Source organism: Lepus europaeus, chromosome 7 (assembly GCF_033115175.1).
Source record: "Lepus europaeus isolate LE1 chromosome 7, mLepTim1.pri, whole genome shotgun sequence".
Classification (NCBI taxonomy): Eukaryota; Metazoa; Chordata; class Mammalia; order Lagomorpha; family Leporidae; genus Lepus; species Lepus europaeus.
Genome location: NC_084833.1, coordinates 84,599,467 through 84,620,105, shown reverse-complemented (window position 1 = coordinate 84,620,105; position 20,639 = coordinate 84,599,467). Strand labels below are relative to the sequence as shown.

Here is a 20,639-nt window from a genome sequence, read left to right as displayed (position 1 = left end):
GTGCCTGCGCCGCAAGGTGGAGGATTAGCCTATTGAGCGGCGGTGCCGGCTGAAAAATACCTATTTTAATCTGAATGTTAAACCTCAATTCAGTGTCAGGTTTTTCCATCATTGTTTTTTCTTACCTTAAATAATTTTGATTTCCTTTTACTGAGAAAAGGAAATGATATCAGTTATTCAGTTTGTAGCAGTTTAACAAACAGCACTTGTTAACAGCGTATATACTCACTAAAATAGATGTTACAGAAAACAAAAAAGTAAAGATTATAATCCTTGCCCTGGGGGCATGTAAAATTTAATTGATGTCACAAAAATATATATATTTGAAATCAATAAGTAATAAAAAGCAGTATGTGATCAGGTATTACAAGTTCTGTAGGAATTTAAGAAAATGAAGCTGTAGAATGTGACTACTTAGTATAATGACAAAAGTATATACCCAAGGCCAGCTTGTTAAAAGTGTAGAATTTGTGTTTCTCTGTATAACTTACTTCAATTAACGTGATGTACTCCAGTCTCATCTTGCTGCAAATGATGGGATATAATCATGTTTTATAAGACAGCATTCATTTATTTGAGGGACAGAGGGACACAGGAAACCCAACTTCTGGCTCACTCCCCAAATGCCTGCAACAGCTAGAGCTGGGCCAACCCAAAAGAGCAGGGAGCCTAATCCAGGTCTCCCACATGGGTAGCATGGACCCATCTATCACCTTTGTAGGAAGATGGAATTGGGAGCAGAGTAGGGACTTGAACTCAGCCACTCTGGCATAGGATATTGGCAGCTTAATCAGTAGGCCAAATGCATATCCCCATTGTTTTTCAAACAGATAATGACAAATACCACATGTTCTGTCTCATATGTGGAATCTCAAAAAAAAAATTCGATGAATATATTTGTGATTGCTAGAGCTTGGGAAGGTGGAGTGAGTTGAGCTGTATTGGACAACAGATACCAAAATACAATTAAATGGGGAAGGAATTTTTCCTAGTGCTCTGTAGCATAATGAAGGGACTATAGTTTGTGATGACTTATAATATATGTTTATGAATAGCTGGGAAGGAGTATTTCAAATACTTTAAACACTGGGTGGTAATGGCAAGATGGAAATGTGATTTTTCCTGATTGATCAGTACATATTATATACTGGTATATGTATTGAAATGTCACATTATATCCCAGAGAATGCGCAATTTCTGCATGCTAATTAAAAAGGTAAAAAATAAGTAGAGAATTTGATGTGGAAAGTTATGAGTTACAAAGATAGGTTTGTCTTTCCATCCTCACCTTCTGCTTTTTTGCATATCCAGCCTTGTTGAAATATTTATAGCTTCTCAAATATTCTACGTACCTTAATACTTGTATGTTTTTGCAGAGCTTTTTGTTTGTTTTTGGAATTCTTTTATTTGTTTGCAGCCTGATAATTTCCTGTCTTTTAAGACTCAGCTCAGATATTAGATCCTGTGTGATGTTCCCTGAACTTCCTTTCCTATTAAACTCCCATAGTTATGCATGAGGTGAGTGTGTGTTCATTACCACATTGCACCATTTATTTACTTGCATGTCTCTGCAAGAATAATCTAATAAGCTTCATTGAACATGAGGAATCTTCTTATATTTATCGCTAAATCATAGTGCCTGGTGTATTGGTTTTGCATATTAGGCTACTTTATGAATATTTTTTTGGATGAATGAGTAGATGGATGAGTAACAAGAAAAAATTAGCCTGAGACTGTTCTTGAGTCTGGGAGAGTCTGTTCAGAGGGAACTTGGGTGGTAAAAATACTTAACCCTTCAGCGATAGGGATTTTGACATTCATCAGTATTTGGAGAATAAATGAAAGTTTCAGTAAACAATGGAGTTAGAAATAAAGTATCCGACCAGCACAGCGCCAGCTGTGGTGGCCATTTGGGGAGTGAATCAACAGAAGGAAGACCTTTCTCTCTGTCTGTCTCTCTCACTGTCTGTAACTCTACCTGTCAGGTAAAAAAAGAAAGGAAAAAAGAAATGAAGTGTCCGAAATTGGTCTTTACAGCTCCGTTTTTTCAGACATACTGTGCTTTTGTATTTTGCAGTGCCTCTACTTCTCAGTCAGAGAATTCAGTGCATACAAAATCAGCTTCTGTTGTATCATCAGATTCCATTTCAACTTCTGCAGAAAACTTCTCTCCTGATTTGAAGGTATGTATCTTGTTTGTAAGTTCTGATGAAGTACTTTCTGTTAGGTATTTGTAGCCCACATGAAATATTAATGAAATATTCTCAAAGACCTTAGTTTTTATGATATATCCTAGAAGAGGCCAGCAAATTTGGAATACATACTTAATTTTAAAAGAGAAACCTGTACTTTTTTAAGATTGGTCATTTTAAAGTGCTTTGCCAAAAGGTAATTAATGAATTTCTTTGTAGAATAAATAATTTTCTTGATTACTCCAATAATAGTGGTGATTAATAGCTGGCATTTATTGGGTACTTACTGTGTGCCAAGCTTGTTCTAAGTACTGCGTGTGAGTTATCCCTTGGAATCCTCCCTACAAAGTAGAAGTAATTCAATTAGAGAATTAGTAATGTGTCCAGGATCTCATAGGTAATACATTTTTTTAATCAGTGTTCCAGTCCATGCAGTTTAGCTCGGGAGCAAAGTCACTTACACACTGTGTGATAGTTCTTATATGTCTCATTATAATTTGTAAATCTTCCTCTGTTTATAAAGACCTATTTCTATAAGATTAACCACATCAGCAGTGTTTTCTGTAGTACTTTCTTTGTTTCTGGATTCACTTGCTTTTCTAAAACCATTATGAAGTAATGGAGTAAATGAATTTCATGTGTGCTGTTAACCTTTGAATTTACTTCATAATTTTTTTAAACAATGAACATTCATTTTCATGGTTCTGGAAACTGGGAAGTTCAGGATCAAGTGCTGGCAGATCTGGTTTCTGGTGAAGAGTCACTTTCTGATTCAGAGAGAGCTGTCTTCTTGTATGCTCATATAGAAGAGAGCACCTGAGAATCTTTTTTTCCCCTCATGAAGTGACTACTTTCTCAGTAGTTATACTTAGCCAATTTTAACTAAAACACTGTTATCCTTGATGAGATAATTTTTACTGAGCATATATCAAGAAAGTATATTTTTCATCTATTTCAAAACAATTCAAAAAATCTAAGCTGTAAGGGCTTCTGCATATTTGTCATTGTCTTTTGTGGTATTTTATAAAATACTAGATTGAGTGTAGCATGATATTAAATATCACTAAAAGTTACAAAGCCTTTTGTTCATAATGTGAATACATGATATGCTAATTATGAAGACTATAATATTGTTAGTTATTACCCTGAAACAGGACATAGATTTAGTGCAAGGTTCATTGTTAGTAGTGGATATAAATTTATTGTTGCTGCTCCTTAATTTGTTACTACTTAAAAACATACATTTCATGTATATATAATTTTTGGTTATTAATTACATTGATTAAAAATCCATTAATGATCTATAGGCTTTGCTATGGTTTAGATTTGCTATGGTTTAAGATTTGCCTACAAAATTAATGCAGATGTTTAAATCCCAAAGTTGTGGGTTGGTGGTGCTAGGAGACTAGAGACTTAATCCAGTTACAGTGTTTGGGAAGTGGCCTAAGGGGAAGTCCTCAGCTCATTAAGGGTGTGCATTTAGAAAGTGATCCCTGTTAAATATAAGAGTGGGAAAAAGAGAGGGAGGAGATGTATAATTAGGGACATGCTCAATTGGACTTGCCCCAAATGGTGGAGTTAGAAACGTGCCAGGGGATTCCAATACAATCCCATCAAGGTGGCATGTACCAATGCCATCTCACTAGTCCAAGTGATCATCTTCAGTTCACAATTGATCACTCTGATAGGTCTAAGAGTCAAAGGGATCACACAAACAAGACTAGTGTCTGCTAATACTAACTGATAGAATTAAAAAGGGAGAGAACAATCCAACATGGGAAGCGGGAGACACAGCAGACTCATAGAATGGCAGATGTCCTAAACAGCACTCTGGCCTCAGAATCAGCCCTTAAGGCATTCGGATATGGCTGAAGAGCCCATGAGAGTATTTTAGGCATGGAAAGCCAAGACACTCTGGGGGAAAAAAAAAAAAAAAGAAGAAAACCTAAATGAAAGATCTCTGCGAGTGAGATCCCAGTGGAAAGAACGGGTCATCAAAGAAGGAGATACCTTTCTCTGAAGGGAGGAGAGAACTTTAACTTTGACTATGACCCTGTTGGAATAAGATCGAAGTCGGCGAACCCTAAAGGCTTCCATAGCCTTGGCAACTCATGACTAGAGCCTAGGGAGATTACTGACGCCATAAACAAGAGTGTCAGATTGTTGTTAAGTCAGCAACAGGAGTCACTGTGTACTTACCTCTCATGTGGGATCTGTCCTTAATGGGTTGTCCAATGTGAATTAATGCTATAACTGGTACTGAAACAGTATTTTTACACTTAGTGTTTCTGTGTGGTTGCAAACTGATGAAATCTTTACTTAGTATATACTGAATCGATCTTCTGTATATAAAGATAATTGAAAATGAAAAAAAAAACTTGGTTTTAAATTGGAAATTGCATACAAAATTAATCAATTTTTAAAAAATGTCATGTAGGATCTCTGTCCTTAATGTGCTATACATTGTGATTTAATGCTATAACTAGTACTCCAACAGTATTTTTCACTTTGTGTTGCTATGTGGGGGCAAACTGTTGAAATCTTTACTTAATATATACTAAACTGATCTTCTGTATATAAAGAGAATTGAAAATGAATCTTGATGTGAATGGAAGGGGAGAGGGAGCGGGAAAGGGAGGGTTGTGGGTGGGAGGGAAGTTATTGCGGGGGGGGAAGCGGGAAATCCATTGTAATCCATAAGCTGTACTTTGGAAATTTATGTTCATTAAATAAAAGTTTTTTGTTTTTTTTTTTTTTTAAAGAAAGTAGTTCTCACAAGAGGTTGGTTGTAAAAGCCCAGTTGGGTCTGGTAGTTACTCTGTCTTGTTTCTGACTTGCTGTTTGGTCATTGCTCTGCATATGCTCAGGCATTGCCATTGCATGGCCTCACCAGAATGCTGGAATGATGGAGTCCTGATCTTGCATTTAAACCCGCAAAACCATAAGCTGAAATAAGCCCCTTCCTTCTTAGGTACCCTATGTTAGATATTTCATTATAGTAATGAAAAGCTGAAAATGAAATTTTTGTGGGCTTGCTTTTGGTCAAATCCTATTAAAAATATAATTGTTTCTATCCTCATAATGATTGATAAAGAATTCACACTGAGAATGAAGAAATGTCATTTTGCTGATTGTCTGTGCTTACACTGTTAATACTGTATTCTGCCTGCTGTTTGTTATCTGAAGTTTCTTAAGCCATTTCTGTAATCTTACAAAGAGAAGTTTACACTGCTTACTTGGACACTTGTCAACTGCAGTATACTGCAGGATGCCGAAAGTGGATGGATGACAGAGAGCTGCAGTGTAGACAGACTCCTTCATTTCCTCAGGACACTGTATTTCTCACAAATAATGAGCAGCTGGCTTAGGTTTCCCACATAAAATGAGCATTGTAATAGTAATCTGATTGTAAAATTTTGTAATTTATTTCTTATTTTTCATTAGAGAAGCTTTTTATTTTAGAGCAATTTTGGATTTATAGAAAAGTTACAGAGAGTTTCTATATGCTTGACTTTATGTCTGGTTTTCCCTAATGTTAACATCTTGATTAGAATGGTAGGTTTATTACATATAATGGACCAATATTGAAACATTATTAGTAACTAAACTCCACAATTTTTGCAGATATCCTTAAGGTTTTTTTTTATTATAAAATATTTTTTTAAACTTTTATTTAATGAATACAAATTTCCAATGTACAGCTTATGGATTACAATGGCTTCCCCCTCCTATAACTTCCCTCCCACCTGCAACCCTCCCCTCTCCCACTCCCTCTCCCCTTCCATCCACATCAAGATTCATTTTCAATTCTCTTTATATACAGAAGATCAATTTAGTATATATTAAGTAAAGATTTCAACAGTTTGCACCCACATAGAAACACAAAGTGAAACATACTGTTTGAGTACTAGTTATAGCATTAAATCACAATGTATAGCACATTAAGGACAGAGATCCCACATGAGGAGAAAGTGCACAGTGACTCCTGTTGTTGACCCAACAAATTGACACTCTAGTTTATGGCGCCAATAACCACCCTAGGCTGTCGTCATGAGTTGCCAAGGCTATGGAAGCCTTCCAAGTTTGCCGACTCTGATCATATTTAGACAAGGTCATAAAAGACAGGGTGAGGATAGTAACCAATGATCCTAAGAGTGGCACTAACCAGGTCTGAACAATTATACAGCATTAAGTGGGGAAGAGGACCATCAGTACACACAGGTTGGGAGTAGAGCCATTGGTGGTAGAGTAGAGGTTATGATTACAAAGGAATGAGGCCCAAGTATGCTAGACAGGGTCTAGAACAAAGGACAGAGTCATTATTAGAGGAGCTAAGAAAGGTGCTGTCTAAGCTACAGTTAAGTTTTCTGATTTAGAGGCAAATAGAACCTGACAGATATCCTTAAGTTTTTACCTAATATCCTTCTTGTTCCCAGATTTAATCCTTACTACCTTACGTTTGGTTGTTATGTCTCCATAGGCTCCTCTTGGCTGTGTCAATTTCTTAGACATGTGTTGTTTTTGATGACCCTGTCAGGTTTGAGGATTAGTGGTGAGGCATCTTTTAGACTCCTCAGGGCTTTATCCATTATTAAACTGGGGTTATGTGTTTTGGGGAGGAAGGTTGAAGAGAAAAAGTGCCACTTTCATTACATACCAAAGGTATGTACTGTCAACATCATTTATCATTGTAGATTTTAACATAGACCACTTGGTTGAAATAGTGTTAGGTTTTCTCATTGTGAAATAGTTTTTCTCCTCTTTTTTTTCTATGCTATCTGGAAAGAAATTGCTATGCACAGTCTGCACTTAAGGAGTAGAGAATTGTGCTTTTCTTCCTCTAAGGTGAAATACCTGTATACATTTTTCAGAATTCCTCTGCATTGGAGATTTATTTGTTTATCCTCGCTTATTGACCTGATCCATCACTTATTTTATTAAGTACTTGTGCATATTTACTTCACACTTTTTATTACACTTCAGAACTACTTTATTCAAACTGTGCTAAATCCAAATTGGGAGTTCTTTCATTAAGATCTTGTGTCCCTTTGACATATTGCCACCAGTGTGTTTTCTGAATACCTTGCTTTCTGGTACTACAAGATGCGCCAAGCTCATCCTCTGTATTTCCTGTCCCAAATCTAGAATCATTCTCCATTTTTTTCGAGGAGCCCTTGTCCCTTTTATGCAAAATGGTACTAGAAACTGAGATCTGGGCACTAGGTGGTATCCTTTTGTTTTTATTTTTATTTTTTGGTGAAAAAAATGATAAATCATTACAAAGTACTTCCATTTTCCTTCCGAATTGTCAAATCATCTTTTTTTTTTTTTTTTTGACAGGCAGAGTTAGACAGTGAGAGAGAGAGAGAGACAGAGAGAAAGGTCTTCCTTTTTACATTGGTTTACCCCCTACGTGGCCACTACGGCCAGCGCTGCACTGATCCGAAGCCAGGAGCCAGGTGCTTCCTCCTGGTCTCCCAAGGGCGTAGGGCTCAAGGACTTGGGCCATCCTCCACTTCACTCCCAGGCCACAGCAGAGAGCTGGCCTGGATGAGGAGCTACCGAGACAGAATCCGGCGCCCTGACTGGGACTAGAATCTGGAGTGCCGGTGCCGCAGGCAGAGGATTAGCCTAGTGAGCCGCGGCACTGGCTGTCAAATCATCTTTCATGTTTCTCTTTATGCCTGTTGTCCCTTCAGATTTAACATTACACACAAGTGTGTCCTGGGTTATATGACTACGCTAGCTCTAGATTACACAGGGAATCCATTGGATTTATACAAAACTCTTTCCTGCAGGAATTGTTACTGTGTATTGGCATTAGTGCCTTATTTATTTATTTATTTATTGTTTTTTTGACAGGCAGAGTTAGACAGTGAGAAAGAGAGAGAGAGAAAGGTCTTCTTTCCGTTGGTTCACCCCCCAAATGGCCGCTACAGCCGGTGCACTGCACCGATCCGAAGCCAGGAGCCAGGTGCTTCCTCCTGGTCTCCCATGCAGGTGCAGGGGCCCAAGGACCTGGGCCATCCTCCACTGCACTCCCGGGCCACAGCAGAGAGCTGGACTGGAAGAGGAGCAACCGGGACAGAATCTGGTGCCCTGACTGGGACTAGAACCCTGGGTGCCGGTGCCGCAGGTGGAGGATTGGCCTAGTGAGCCATGGCGCCGGCCATTAGTACCTTACTAATACTGCATCTTTCACAACTGACCAAGGCTTTTCGGGAGTTTTTGTTAAACTGAATGGACAAATGGGAAATGTTAAATTAAGAAGATGATTTTAGGTAACAAAGGTTGACTATCTTTCCATTGTATAGTGCAAAAAGGAGCAGCAAAATAAAAAGGAAACTCAAATATTTAGGCTGCCTTTTACCATGTTCTCATTTTTAAAGAAATCTTAATTGTTAGATATAGCTTTATTTGAATTAGTCTTTTATTTTTTTTTTTTTTTTTACCTTTGAGAAGGAGCTCAGTGAGTAACATTACTACACTAAATGTTAGTATCATTTCAGAAATGAGTCCCAATTTCAAATGTATGTGATGTTTTTTCCTTTTTTTTTTTTTTTTTTTTGAGGGGATGGGGCTTGTGGAAGGATTTGCTTGAAATGACTGAAAAATATTTGGCCTACTACTGTGATACACATTTTTACATGCCACGTCTCTTTGATAACTTTTTTTACAGTTATAAGACAGATTTATTATTGACATTTGATAAATGAGAAGGCTGATACTCAGAACTGAAATACATTATGTACTTAAAAACATACAGCTACATATTGCCCTTATTTTTTTTTTCAGGTTAATCGTATTCCTCCTCTTTAGCAGAAGAGAGTTTGTCCTCCCTGATTTTGCTGCTAAGCTTTTTCAGTGCTAAGCGAGATAATAAGGAATATATTTGAAGTATTTTTTTGAGGTGGAAATAATGAGTTTGAATAATACTTTCTTGAATGATTATTAATTTTTTGGTAGTCATAGAAAGATTTTTTATAATAAAATTTGATTCCCTCTTTCAGTTTTGCTAATTGATGTTGTTTTACTTTTATTGTATATACCATCAACCATAAAGTGATAGTGTTTTAGTTAATTATAAGTGAAACTAACTGCAGACAGCTTTGTGTTGCTTTTCCACTGTCTGGTTTGGCCCTGCTTGTGGGATGAGGGTAGTTTTGAAAATGATCATTCACAGATGATTGGAATTTGGTTAATCTCTAGGCTTTGTGTCCTCCATGTAGTCTCATTGTTTATTCCTGTCTTGAGCCTTAACATTTTATAGATCCTTTAGGAACAGTTTCAGATAGAAGTATAGAGAATGCAAAACAGTAAAAAGCTAACCCAATTTCATTAAAAATATTAAATGAAAGTGCACAGGTTTCTTGCTATAGGTATTATACAATGGCACTTTCCTGAAATGAGGGCATCTTAGCAGATTAATGTGAAAGTCTTTTCTACTAAGGCTTTTGTATTCAAACAAGATTTGTTGCCTCTGCATCAGTAAGGCAGATTGGAAAATTGGCTGGGGTTGGAACTAGACTAGGTATCTTGAACTTTTATTTATTCAGGAAGAATTCTATTTGTGTTATGTTTGTTAGCCTTGTTCATTATGGAATAAAAGTCTTATTTAAATATAATCCAAAGAAAAATAAAAAGAAAATATAATCTGGTATCATACAATTTAGGTTTTTTTATAAATTGAATTATACTTTTCTCAGTGACTAATTGTGGAATATTTTTTATCTTTTTTTCATTTGTTCTTCACTTGTAGTTAAACTTAATTTTATTTTAAAAACTTTTATATAGAATTTTTAGTAATGTAAATTAATTTGTAATTTTTAAAATTGGGCTTTCTTTCACAAGAATGTATTTTTGAAGCTTGCCACTGAGTGAAACTAAGAATCTGAGAAACTTATTTGTGATTTATTTGCTCATTGCTATGGTTTGAATGTGGTTTGTGCTTCTAAACATATCTAAGAGTTTTACTCCTCAGATTCTATGTTAATACTGTTAAGAGGGTGGAAACGTCATTTGATTATGGTGTTTAGAGATGGGGCCTTTTGGAAATGATTAAGACTAGATAAGGTCCATAGGATAGAGCAGTCATGACTGAATCCTGGTAGCTTTAAAAAAGATGGGAGAGAGACCAGGCACATAGGCACATGAGCTCCCTGTGTCTGCCGGGTGTTGCTCTGTGATGCCTTGGGATTTTGCCAGCAAGAGTTATCACTGGTTAAGTCTCTTGCACCTCCAACCAACAGAAACCTTTTCTCTTTATAAAATAGCCTGCTCCCAGGGGGCTGGCGTCATGGCTAACTTGGTTAATCCAATGCCTGTGGCGCCGGCATCCCATATGGGTGCTGGGTTCTAGTCCCGGCTGCTCCTCTTCCAAACCAGCTCTCTGCTGTGGCCCAGGAGGGCAGTGGAGGATGGCCCAAGTCCTTGGGCCCCTGCACCCACATGGGAGACCAGGAGGAAATACCTGGCTCCTGGCTTCGGATCAGTGCGGTGTGGCGCCATCGGTAGTGGCCATTTGGGGAGTGAACCAACAGAAGGAAGACCTCTCTCTCTCTCTCTCTCTCTCTCTCTCTCTCTCACTCACTTACTGTCTGTAACTCTACCTGTCAAATAAAAAGAAATAAAAAAAGAACTGATAGACTCACTAAAAAAATAAATCTCATGTCACTATTTATATGTTAGAATTTATAATTTGTTGGCTTTAATTAAAGTATATTCCTTAAATAGTGGTGATTGAAAAATAAAAGACTATGGGGGGTGGAATTGAAGCATAGTGGTTAAAGTCTCTGTCTGCAACACTGGCATTCCAAATGGGCACCTGTTCCTGTCACAGCTGCTCTGCTTCCAATCCAGATCCCTGCTAATGGCCTGAGAAAAGCAGAGGAAGCTGCTCAAGTGTTTGGGCACCTGCCATCCACCTGCAAGACGTGGATGAAGCTCCTCCATTCTGGCTTCAGCTAGGCCTAGTCCTGGCTGTTGTGGCCATCTGAGGAGTGAACCAGTGGATGAAAGATCTCTCCCTCTTTCCCTCTCTACTTCCTTCCCTCCCTCCCTTTTTCCCTTCCTCCATCCTTCCCCCCTTCCTCCTTTCTTCCCTCTCCCTCTCCCTTCTCCTCCTGTAACTGACTTTCAAATAAATAAATCAAAAGTCAAACTGTGTAGCATTTACTTTTCTTTGTGAAAAGCTTGTTATATGGCACTCAAACCAATGTTTTGTCTACAATTCAGAATTAAATATTAAAATGGAATTGTAGTCTGTGTCTTTTAGTTTTTTCCCCTTTATTTTATTTGAAAGATAGAGAGTGACCTTCTACCAGCTGCTTCATTCCATCAAATGTCTGCAACAGTCAGGGCTGGGCCAGGCCAAAGTCAGGAGCATGAGCTCCATCTGGTCTCCACCCTCTCATGTGAGCGGCAAGGACCCAAATACTTTAGCTGCATCCCAGAATATGCATTAGCAAGAAGCTGTATTGGTTGCAAAAGAACCAAGAATTGAATCAGACTCTCTAGTAATGGGATGTAGGCATCCCAAGTGGTGCCTTAATGACTGCAACAACCCTTACCCACATCCCCACCCCCATCCTTGTTTCAGGTGTGTGTGGTATAATATCATAGAATTTGTTCTTAACAATCTGCCTTGTCTTATAATATTTAATATGCTTAAATAAAGCAAATGTGGTTATCCTATAAAAATTTGTGTTTTGTTATAGATGTTTTCTTTGTGAACCAAAGCCAGAGATAATTGTATTAATTCTTATCATTGGATTATTATCTAGAGTACATCAGCTAATATGATATTTTCCCCAAGCATTCACATTTTTAATATTCAGTAGAGTATATGTAATATTAAATTTGCTATTGTTAGTTATGGGGGACTTCAGTACCCCACTTTCAGCAATGGACAGATCAACCAGACAGAAAATCAGCAAGGAAATAACAGAGTAATCAACACTATAGACCAAATGGAGCTAATGGATATCTAAGAACTTTTCATCCTGCATTTACAGAATATACACTCTTCTCACCTGTGTGTGGAACTTTCTCTAGCATAGACCACATGCCAGACCTTAAAGAAAATCTCAGCAAAATAAAAAAAATCAAAGTCATACCATGCATTTTCTCTGACCACAATGGAATGAAGCTGAAAGTTAACTCAGAAATCTCTAGAACATATGAAAATACATGGAGATTGAACAGTATGTTCCTGAATGAACAGTGGGTCATAGAAGAAATCAAAAGAGAAGTCAAAAAATTTCTTGAAATGAATGAAGATGACAATGCAACATATCAAAACCTATAGGATACAGTAAAGCAGTGTTAAGGGGAAATTATACAAGGGAAATGAAATCAGCATATGGAAGAGTTATCTGTACCCCTGTGTTTATTGCAGCTTAATTCATAGTAGCTAAGGTATAGAATCAACCCAAATGTCCATCGACTGAAGACTGGATAAAGAAATCATGGAAAATGTTCACCATGGAATACTAAACAGTATTAAAGTGAAATCCTGTCGTTTGCAACAAAATAAATAAAACTGGAAAACATCATACTTTTTTAAATAAGCCAGTTCCAAAAGGACAGATGCCATATATTCTCCCTGATCTGTGGTAACTAATAGAGCACCTAAAAGGTAATCTATGGAAGGGACATTGACACTTTGAGATGCAGTGACTTTAAACAGCCCTTGTACCTACTGTTGAGGAACAGTTATATTTTTCATACTATTTGTTGAATCTTTACTTAGTCTAGAGTGAATTGTATGTGTGTAAAGTTAATTGAAAATAGATCTTAGTAAAAAATAAGAATGGAAATAAGGGAGAGAGAGGAGGAAGAAGGTGGGTGGGTACGGTGGGAAAAATCAATATGTTCCTGATGTTGTATTTATGAGATGCTGAGTGAAATAAGCCAGTCCCAAAGGGACAGATATCATGTTCTCCCTGATTGGTGACAACTAACCGAGCACCAAAAAGGAAACCTGTTGAAGTGAAATGGACACTATGAGAAACAGTGACTTGATCAGCCCTTGTCTTGACTGTTGATGAACAACTTAATACTTTATCCTTTTTAATATTTTTTTTTTGTTCTACTTAATAATATTGGTTGAACTCTTTAATTGACACACAATTATTCTTGGGTGTTTAAAGTTAACTGAAAAGTGATCCCTGTTAAATATGAGTGGGAATAAGAGAGGGAGGAGATGTGCAATTTGGGACATGCTCAATTGAATTTTCCCCAAATGGTAGAGTTAGAAACGTGCCAGGGGATTCCAGTTCAATCCCATCAAGGTGGCATGTACCAGTGCCATCTCACTAGCCAAAGTGATCAGTTTCAGTTCACAATTGATCATAACGATAGGATTAAGAGTCTTAGGGATCACATAAACAAGAGTAATGTCTGCTAATACTAACTGATAGAATTAAAAAGGAGAGAACGATCCAACATGGGAAGCGGGATACAGAGCAGACTCATAGAATGGCAGATGTCCTAAAATTTTTTTAAAAAATTGGTTTCCAACTTCACACAAAAATTTAATTCATTAGATTAAGAATCTAGAATTGAAAATCAAAATTTTAGAAGAAAGTGTCGCATCTTTATAATATTAAATTAGCAACAATATTTTATACAAGACCCCACAGCATTAATTATAAAAGAATAGTATTTTTATTGTTCTGAGACTTATTGACTTTATGTATTACAAACTTCCTATATGAAGATCTGAAAAAAGAAAACTACATTTTGAAAAAATAGACATGCAAAGAGTACATGTAAATTGGTAAAGGATTAGTATCCAAAATATATTAAAAAAGAACCCTGCAAGTTAATAAAGCAACCTAGTAGAAAGCTGAGAAAAGCTATAAACTAGAGGTTTAAAGATGAATATACAGAAATTGTTAATATGTTAAAATGTTAAACCACTATAATTGGGGATGTATTACTTTTTAAAGCAACAGAGAGACATTATTTGACATCTGAGATCAGTAAAAATATTTAAAAGTATGGTAATAGCAAATATTTTTTAAGGGGAGAAAAGGGAACTCCCATATAGTGATGATGGTAGTATGAATCAATATAGTCATATTAGAGAGAAATATGACAATATTTACCAAAAAGTTAGTTTGCAGTTCTAGTTTTACTTGTTTAGAAACTCTCACTTTTATTTAACTAGATTTAGACGAAGATCTTCACAATGTCATTTGTGTACATGATAAGCATCCATCAGCTGAGAAAATAATAAATGAATGAAATGTTGTCTATGTAAAGTATAATACATAACAATATATACTGACTATGGACATAGAAGTTTCTTCGTAAAGTTTGTGGGGAAATGATATTAACAGATAATACACATTTTCCACAAATTTTTTGAATGTGTGTGTGTGTTTGTTTCTTGTCCCAATATACTACTATTTTCTTTTTTTTTTTTATTTATTTTTTATTTATTTATTTTTTTATTTTTGACAGGCAGAGTGGACGGTGAGAGAGAGAGAGAAAGGTCTTCCTTTTGCCGTTGGTTCACCCTCCAATGGCCGCCGCGGTAGGCGCGCTGCAGCCGGCGCACCGCGCTGATCCGATGGCAGGAACCAGGTGCTTCTCCTGGTCTCCCATGGGGTGCAGGGCCCAAGCACTTGGGCCATCCTCCACTGCACTCCCTGGCCACAGCAGAGAGCTGGCCTGGAAGAGGGGCAACTGGGACAGGATCGGTGCCCCGACCGGGACTAGAACCCCGTGTGCCGGCGCCGCAAGGCGGAGGATTAGGCTACTGAGCCGCGGCGCTGGCCCTCAATATACTACTATTTTCTATCATTCTTCTTCACCTCCCCTCCCCCAGGAAAAAGATAAAGACCTTCTCAGATGCTTCCAGTGTAGGCCAGCACCGCCGCTCACTTGGCTAATCCTCCACCTGTGGCACTGGCACCCTGGGTTCTAGTCCCAGTTGGGGCGCTGGATTCTGTCCTGGTTGCTCCTCTTCCAGTCCAGCTCTCTGCTGTGGACCGGGAAGGCAGTGGAGAATGGCCCAAGTGCTTGGGCCCTGCACCCTCATGGAAGACCAGGAGGAAACACACCTGGCTCCTGGCTTCAGATCAGCACAGTGCCGGCCGTGGCGGCCATTTGGGGGGTGAACCAACGGAAAAAGGAAGACCTTTCTCTCTGTCTGTCTCTCTCTCACTGTCTGTCAAAAAAAAAAAAAAAAATGCTTCCAGTGTAATTACATAGTAGCTTTTAAGTAATTTTCAATTTGTCTTGATTTCTTGGTAGTTTGTCTCAAAATAACATTCTTGAACTTGTCAGTCATAAATGCTAAGCTTATAGAGTAGCTGAACTTGAACTGAGGAGCCCTGTGCAGCTCATCTGTGAACAACAGTTTTAGTAACTTTTACATGGGAAGCTTGTTCCACTTTAATTTTCCAGTTTGAATTGTGTAAGCAGAACCTATTGAGATGTCTGTAGTGTTGGTTGTTGTTTCTGCTGCTAGTCATCGTTTTTTTTTTTTTTTTTCGTTGCAAATTAATGGATATAGTCTGCCAATGTAAGCATCTGTCTGATTCCTTCTTAGAGCAAGTTATCTTTGCTGATTTCTTTGGGAGCAGTCCCCATGAACTTTTTGTAATACTTAATGTTGTCATCATTCTTCACTCACTCTTCACCATAAATTTGATACTTGTTCGTGTTTTAGTTGAATTCATGTTGCTGTGACAGGCCCTATTTCTAAACTGTTGTCATATCCTTTTAGTGCCTTGAAGATGAATTTAATTTGGTACTAAAATTGTTTTAAAGATTTATTGTAATTTATAAGTCAAAACTACAGTGAGCGTGGAGAGAGGGAGAAAGGGAGTGAGGGAAAGGGAGAGAAATACCTTCCATCACTGGTTCACTCTGCAAATGGTTGCAACTTCTGAGGCTGTGCTAGGCCAAAGCCAAGAGCCAGGAGCTTCTTCTGGGTCTCTCACTTGAGTGCAGGGGCCCAAGCAGTTGGGTCATCCTCTGCTGCTTTCTCAGGTGCATTAGCAGTGAGCTGGATCAGAAGTGGAGCAGCTGGGACTCAAACCAGTGTTCATAGGGGATGCTGGTGCTGCAGACAGCAGCTTGACCAACTATACCACAGCGCCAGCCCTATTACTAAAATTTTTAAATTCATGCATAGAGTATTCATTACATACATTTTCCACAAACTTTTTGAAGACCTTCAAGACCCGCATGACATCTGTTTGTCATGAAATACATAGTACTGTAACATCAATGACACCTGAAAAAGTTGAGAGAACATTTTATTTGATATTGAAACAAATTTTAATGTGTTTTGAAGTGGAGGGCAGAATTCTTCTGAATTTTAATGTGAAAGGAAAGATAAATTTCCAACCTTATCTCTTATACCCACTTTGCTCCCCAAGGTTCTAGCATGTGATCTTTTTAGTAACTATTAGAGCAATTCTTGGTGCTTCTAGTTCTCCTTCAAGATTTGTGTAGAATTGTTCTCTTCCCTTTAAATTCAGGCTTAGCCACATAACTTATTTTGGTTAAATTGGGATGCTGCTTCTTAAAAGCAAGTACTTTGTGGCTGGTGCTGTAGCATAGTGAGTTAAGCTGCTGTCTATAGTGCCAGCATCTTTTATGGGCATAGGTTTGAGTCCTGGTGACTCCACTTCTGATCCAGCTCCCTGCTGATGTGCCTAGGAAAGCAGTGGAAGATGGCCCAAGTGCTTCGGCCCCTGCACCCACATGGGAGACTGGGATGAAGCTCCTGGCTTCAGCTTGGCCTAGCCCTGGCTGTTGTGGCCATTTGGGGCATGAACCAGTGGATGGAAGACTCCTTGCTCTGTGCCTCTGCCTCTCCCTCTCTAACTCTGCCTTTCAAATATTTTAAAAAATTACTTAAAAAAAAGAGCAAGTGCATTAATTCACCACAGATTCTCCCCCTGACGTGTTGACCATAGAAACACATTAAAATGAGCCTCTGTTATCCTGAGACTCTGAGTGACAACTCCTATAAGTGAGTTCTCTACTGCCCTGTGCTAGTTATTGGATATGTAACATGGATGAGAATCCTTTATATTTTCTTTTTTAGATTTATTCATTTATTTGAAAGGCAGAGTCACATAGAGAGGGAGAGACAGAACTTTAATCCATTGGTTCACTCCCCAAATGGTCACAACAGCTGAGTTGGGCCAGGTTGAAACGGAGCCAGGAGCTTCATCCAGATCTCCAACCTGGATGCAGGGGCACTAGAACACAGGCCATTCTGTGCTGCTTTACCAGGTTCATTAGCATGGAGCTGGGTTAGAAGTAGAGCAGCCAGAACATGAACTGCTTTGCCCATATTTGATACAGGCTTCTTTGACAGTGGCTGGCTTAATCTGCTATGTCACAACACCAGCCCCATGTCAGAATCATTCTTGTCTAAAGGCCTTTGTATTTGCTTACCCTCTACTTATTTGCTCTTCATGAAACTGGCTTTATTATTATTATTCAGCTCAAAAAGTATCTTTATTATAATATATATTTATTATATATTATATATATTTATTTATATACTATATATAAATGTTATTATATTATTCAGCTCCAAAAGTATCTTCTGGGGCATCGTGCTGGTTAAGCTACCACCTGTGATGCTAGCCTCCCGTATTGGAATGCCATTCCAAGTCCTGGTTGCTCTGCTTTCTATTCAGCTTCCTGCTAATGCACCTGGGAAAGCAGTGGAGATTGGCCCAAGTATGTGGCCACCCACATAGGAGACCAGGATGGAGTTCCTGGCTCCTGCCTTTGGCCTGGCCTAACCACAGCTGTTGCTGCCATTTGGGGAGTGAACCAGCAGATGGAATATTTCTTTGTCTCTCCCTCTCTCTCATTTTGCCTTTCGAATAAATAAATACAAATCTTGAAAAAAATCTTCTGATTGAGGAGGTCTTTCTTGATGTTTAAAATAGCTTCCCCAGTCAATCTGATATGGTACTGTAATTTATTTTCTCTCACAATTTGTCATTATTCTGTTATTTATAGCATATGCCTCCTGATGCACTACTTGTACCTCTTATTCTCTTCCCTGTTCAAAAATGCCAGGGAGCTTTTCTTGTGTATTTGATTATCTGACATCTGACATCTCTCAGATTAAGCTCTGTAGGGGCAGAAATTCTGGCTGTGTCCCTAGGACACATTATTGTGCCTGAATGAGTATGACCTAAAAGCTATTTGATGCTTGTGCCCAGTTGATCCTCAAGCTCCATTGGGTACGGGGGGCATTATGTCTTCCCATTGGCTTTATTAGTTGGTGGAAAAGTTTAAGGAGCACTCCTAATGAGTGAAATTTGAAACTGTCTTCCACATGTGGCATTCTCAAGGAAGAAATTTTGTATTTTACTCATAGTTCCAGATAAAATCTGTGCATTTATTCAGTAACTCACCAGCCTGTTGAAATTTCTTGGGTGTCCTGGGGAAGAAGCATCCCATAGAACATGGTCTCACCGGTGTGAAACTTAAGACTTACATAATGGAAAAAGAGGTAAGCAGATTAGTGAATACTTCATGGTAGCTATATGATGAGTGTATTGCTAAGGAACAGACAGGGCAGAATACTGTGGAGTGGTCTACATCATGTTAATGAGATACTCTGCTACTATATTGAAAAATATGTACAAGATATTTACAAAAACAAAGATTTAAGGAAAAACAAGGCCCAAGATAAGTCTATCTTGTTCCTTATTGTATCTTTAGTGCTCAGTATCTAGAATGTAGAAAGTTCTCAAGAAAGTACGGAATCAGGGAAAGAGTAAGAACTACCAAGTTATTTTCCCCTTTGTCAAAATCTAACACCCTTTAAAAGTGCTCATTTTCACCTTTACTTTTCATTCTTTGTAGTCTTCTAGTTCTTATGTCTGGTAAGCTGGCCTCTTAGTTCAGATAATGCATTTTTTAAAAGATTTAATTATTTATTTGAAAGGCAGAGTTACAGAGACAGGTAAGGTGGGGGGGGGAGAGAGAGAGAAAGAGAGAGAGAGATATCTTCCATTTGCTGGTTTACCCCACTGATAAGTTAGTGAGAGAGAGAGAGAGACAGAAAGAAAGGTCTTTCTTCCGTTGGTTCACCCCCAAATGGCTGCTACGGCCAGCGCTGCACCGGGCAGGAGTCAGGAGCTAGGTGCTTCCTCCTAGTCTCCCATGCAGGTGCAGGAGCCCAAGCACTTGGGCCATCCTCCACTGCCCTCCTGGGCCACAGCAGAGAGCTGGACTGGAAGAGGAACAACTGGGACTAGTACCGGCACCCATATGGGATGCCGGCACCGCAGGTGGAGGATTAACCAAGTGAGCCACGGCGCCGGCCCCAGCAGTGATATCTTTTAAGGTTCCTCAATATGATTTTGTGGCTTAATAGTTCATTTCTTTTTATCACTGAATAATATTTTTGGTATTGACATGCCATTCTTGGTTTATCCATTTAACCTACTAAAGGACATTTTCCTTAAAATTGGAATTTTTTTCTTGGTGTTAGGCATATTAGTTTCCTATGGCTGCTGTTAATAGAATATCACAAAATGAGTGACTTAAAACAATGTAAATGTACCTTCTCACAGCTCTGGAGGCTAGAAATCTGAAATGAAGGTGTTGGCAGGGTTGGTTCCTGCTACCCCAAAGGGCTGTGAGAATCTGTCCCATGTCTCCTGGTTGCTGATGAAGAACAACAGCCCTCTGTGTTCCTTGGATTCTTGATTTGTTAGTCCATCTCTACTTCTAACTTCACACAGCATAAACCCTGTCCTCAATGTGGCGATCTTCATGTTAGGACACAAATAGTGCTGAATTAGGGGCGTACCCTGCTCCAGCATAACCTCATCCTAACTAAATCTATTTGTAACAACCTTCTTTCCAAAACAGGTCACATTGTGATTTACTGTTGGTTAGGACTGCATCATATCTTTATTACATAGTGCAACCCATAGCTTGAAATGGTGCTTCCAGACTGTTCTTTAGATAGTCATGCTTTTTCGGTTGTTGAGTCATCGACGGTGATGTAATGTTGTTTAGCTGTTAGCAATTGTGGTTTTAGCTGAAAACCAAATTGTCTTTGACTGTGTTATAAAAAGAAAGGGCTTCCCTGTGCTAGAATTTAGGTGTACTTTTCAAATGTATGACCAATAAATTCATCACACATACCAGTCTGTGGCTCTGCCCTGTTAAGATTTTCATTTGGTTCATCTGCCTGCTGTATGGTTTATCAGTCAAGTTATATAAAAAATAGAATAAAATGAAATAAAACTTTTTCTTTAGAATTATCCAATAAAATAAAATTGATCATTTTTATTCTTCTGGGTTTTAGTGTGTTTAGAAAATGTGGAGGATACTTTGTAACTTTCTTAGGCTCTTTTTTTCCCCTTTCAAGTGATTGTTACTTAGTGTTTTGCAGATTTCAGAAAAATTCTTTCCTGTTTTCTCCCATCTGACCATTCC

At 38.3% G+C, this 20,639-nt stretch overlaps 1 protein-coding gene across 2 annotated transcripts in view; it reads left to right on the top strand.

The window, feature by feature from the left end:
- Window positions 1–20,639, top strand: part of MTMR2 (myotubularin related protein 2) — a 106,559-nt gene that overhangs the window by 47,531 nt on the left and 38,389 nt on the right. For both annotated transcript variants that reach the window (XM_062196900.1, XM_062196901.1), the window contains one exon: window positions 2,078–2,183. In XM_062196900.1, the coding sequence (XP_062052884.1) occupies window positions 2,078–2,183 (106 nt within the window). The remainder of the gene's footprint in view (window positions 1–2,077; window positions 2,184–20,639) is intronic.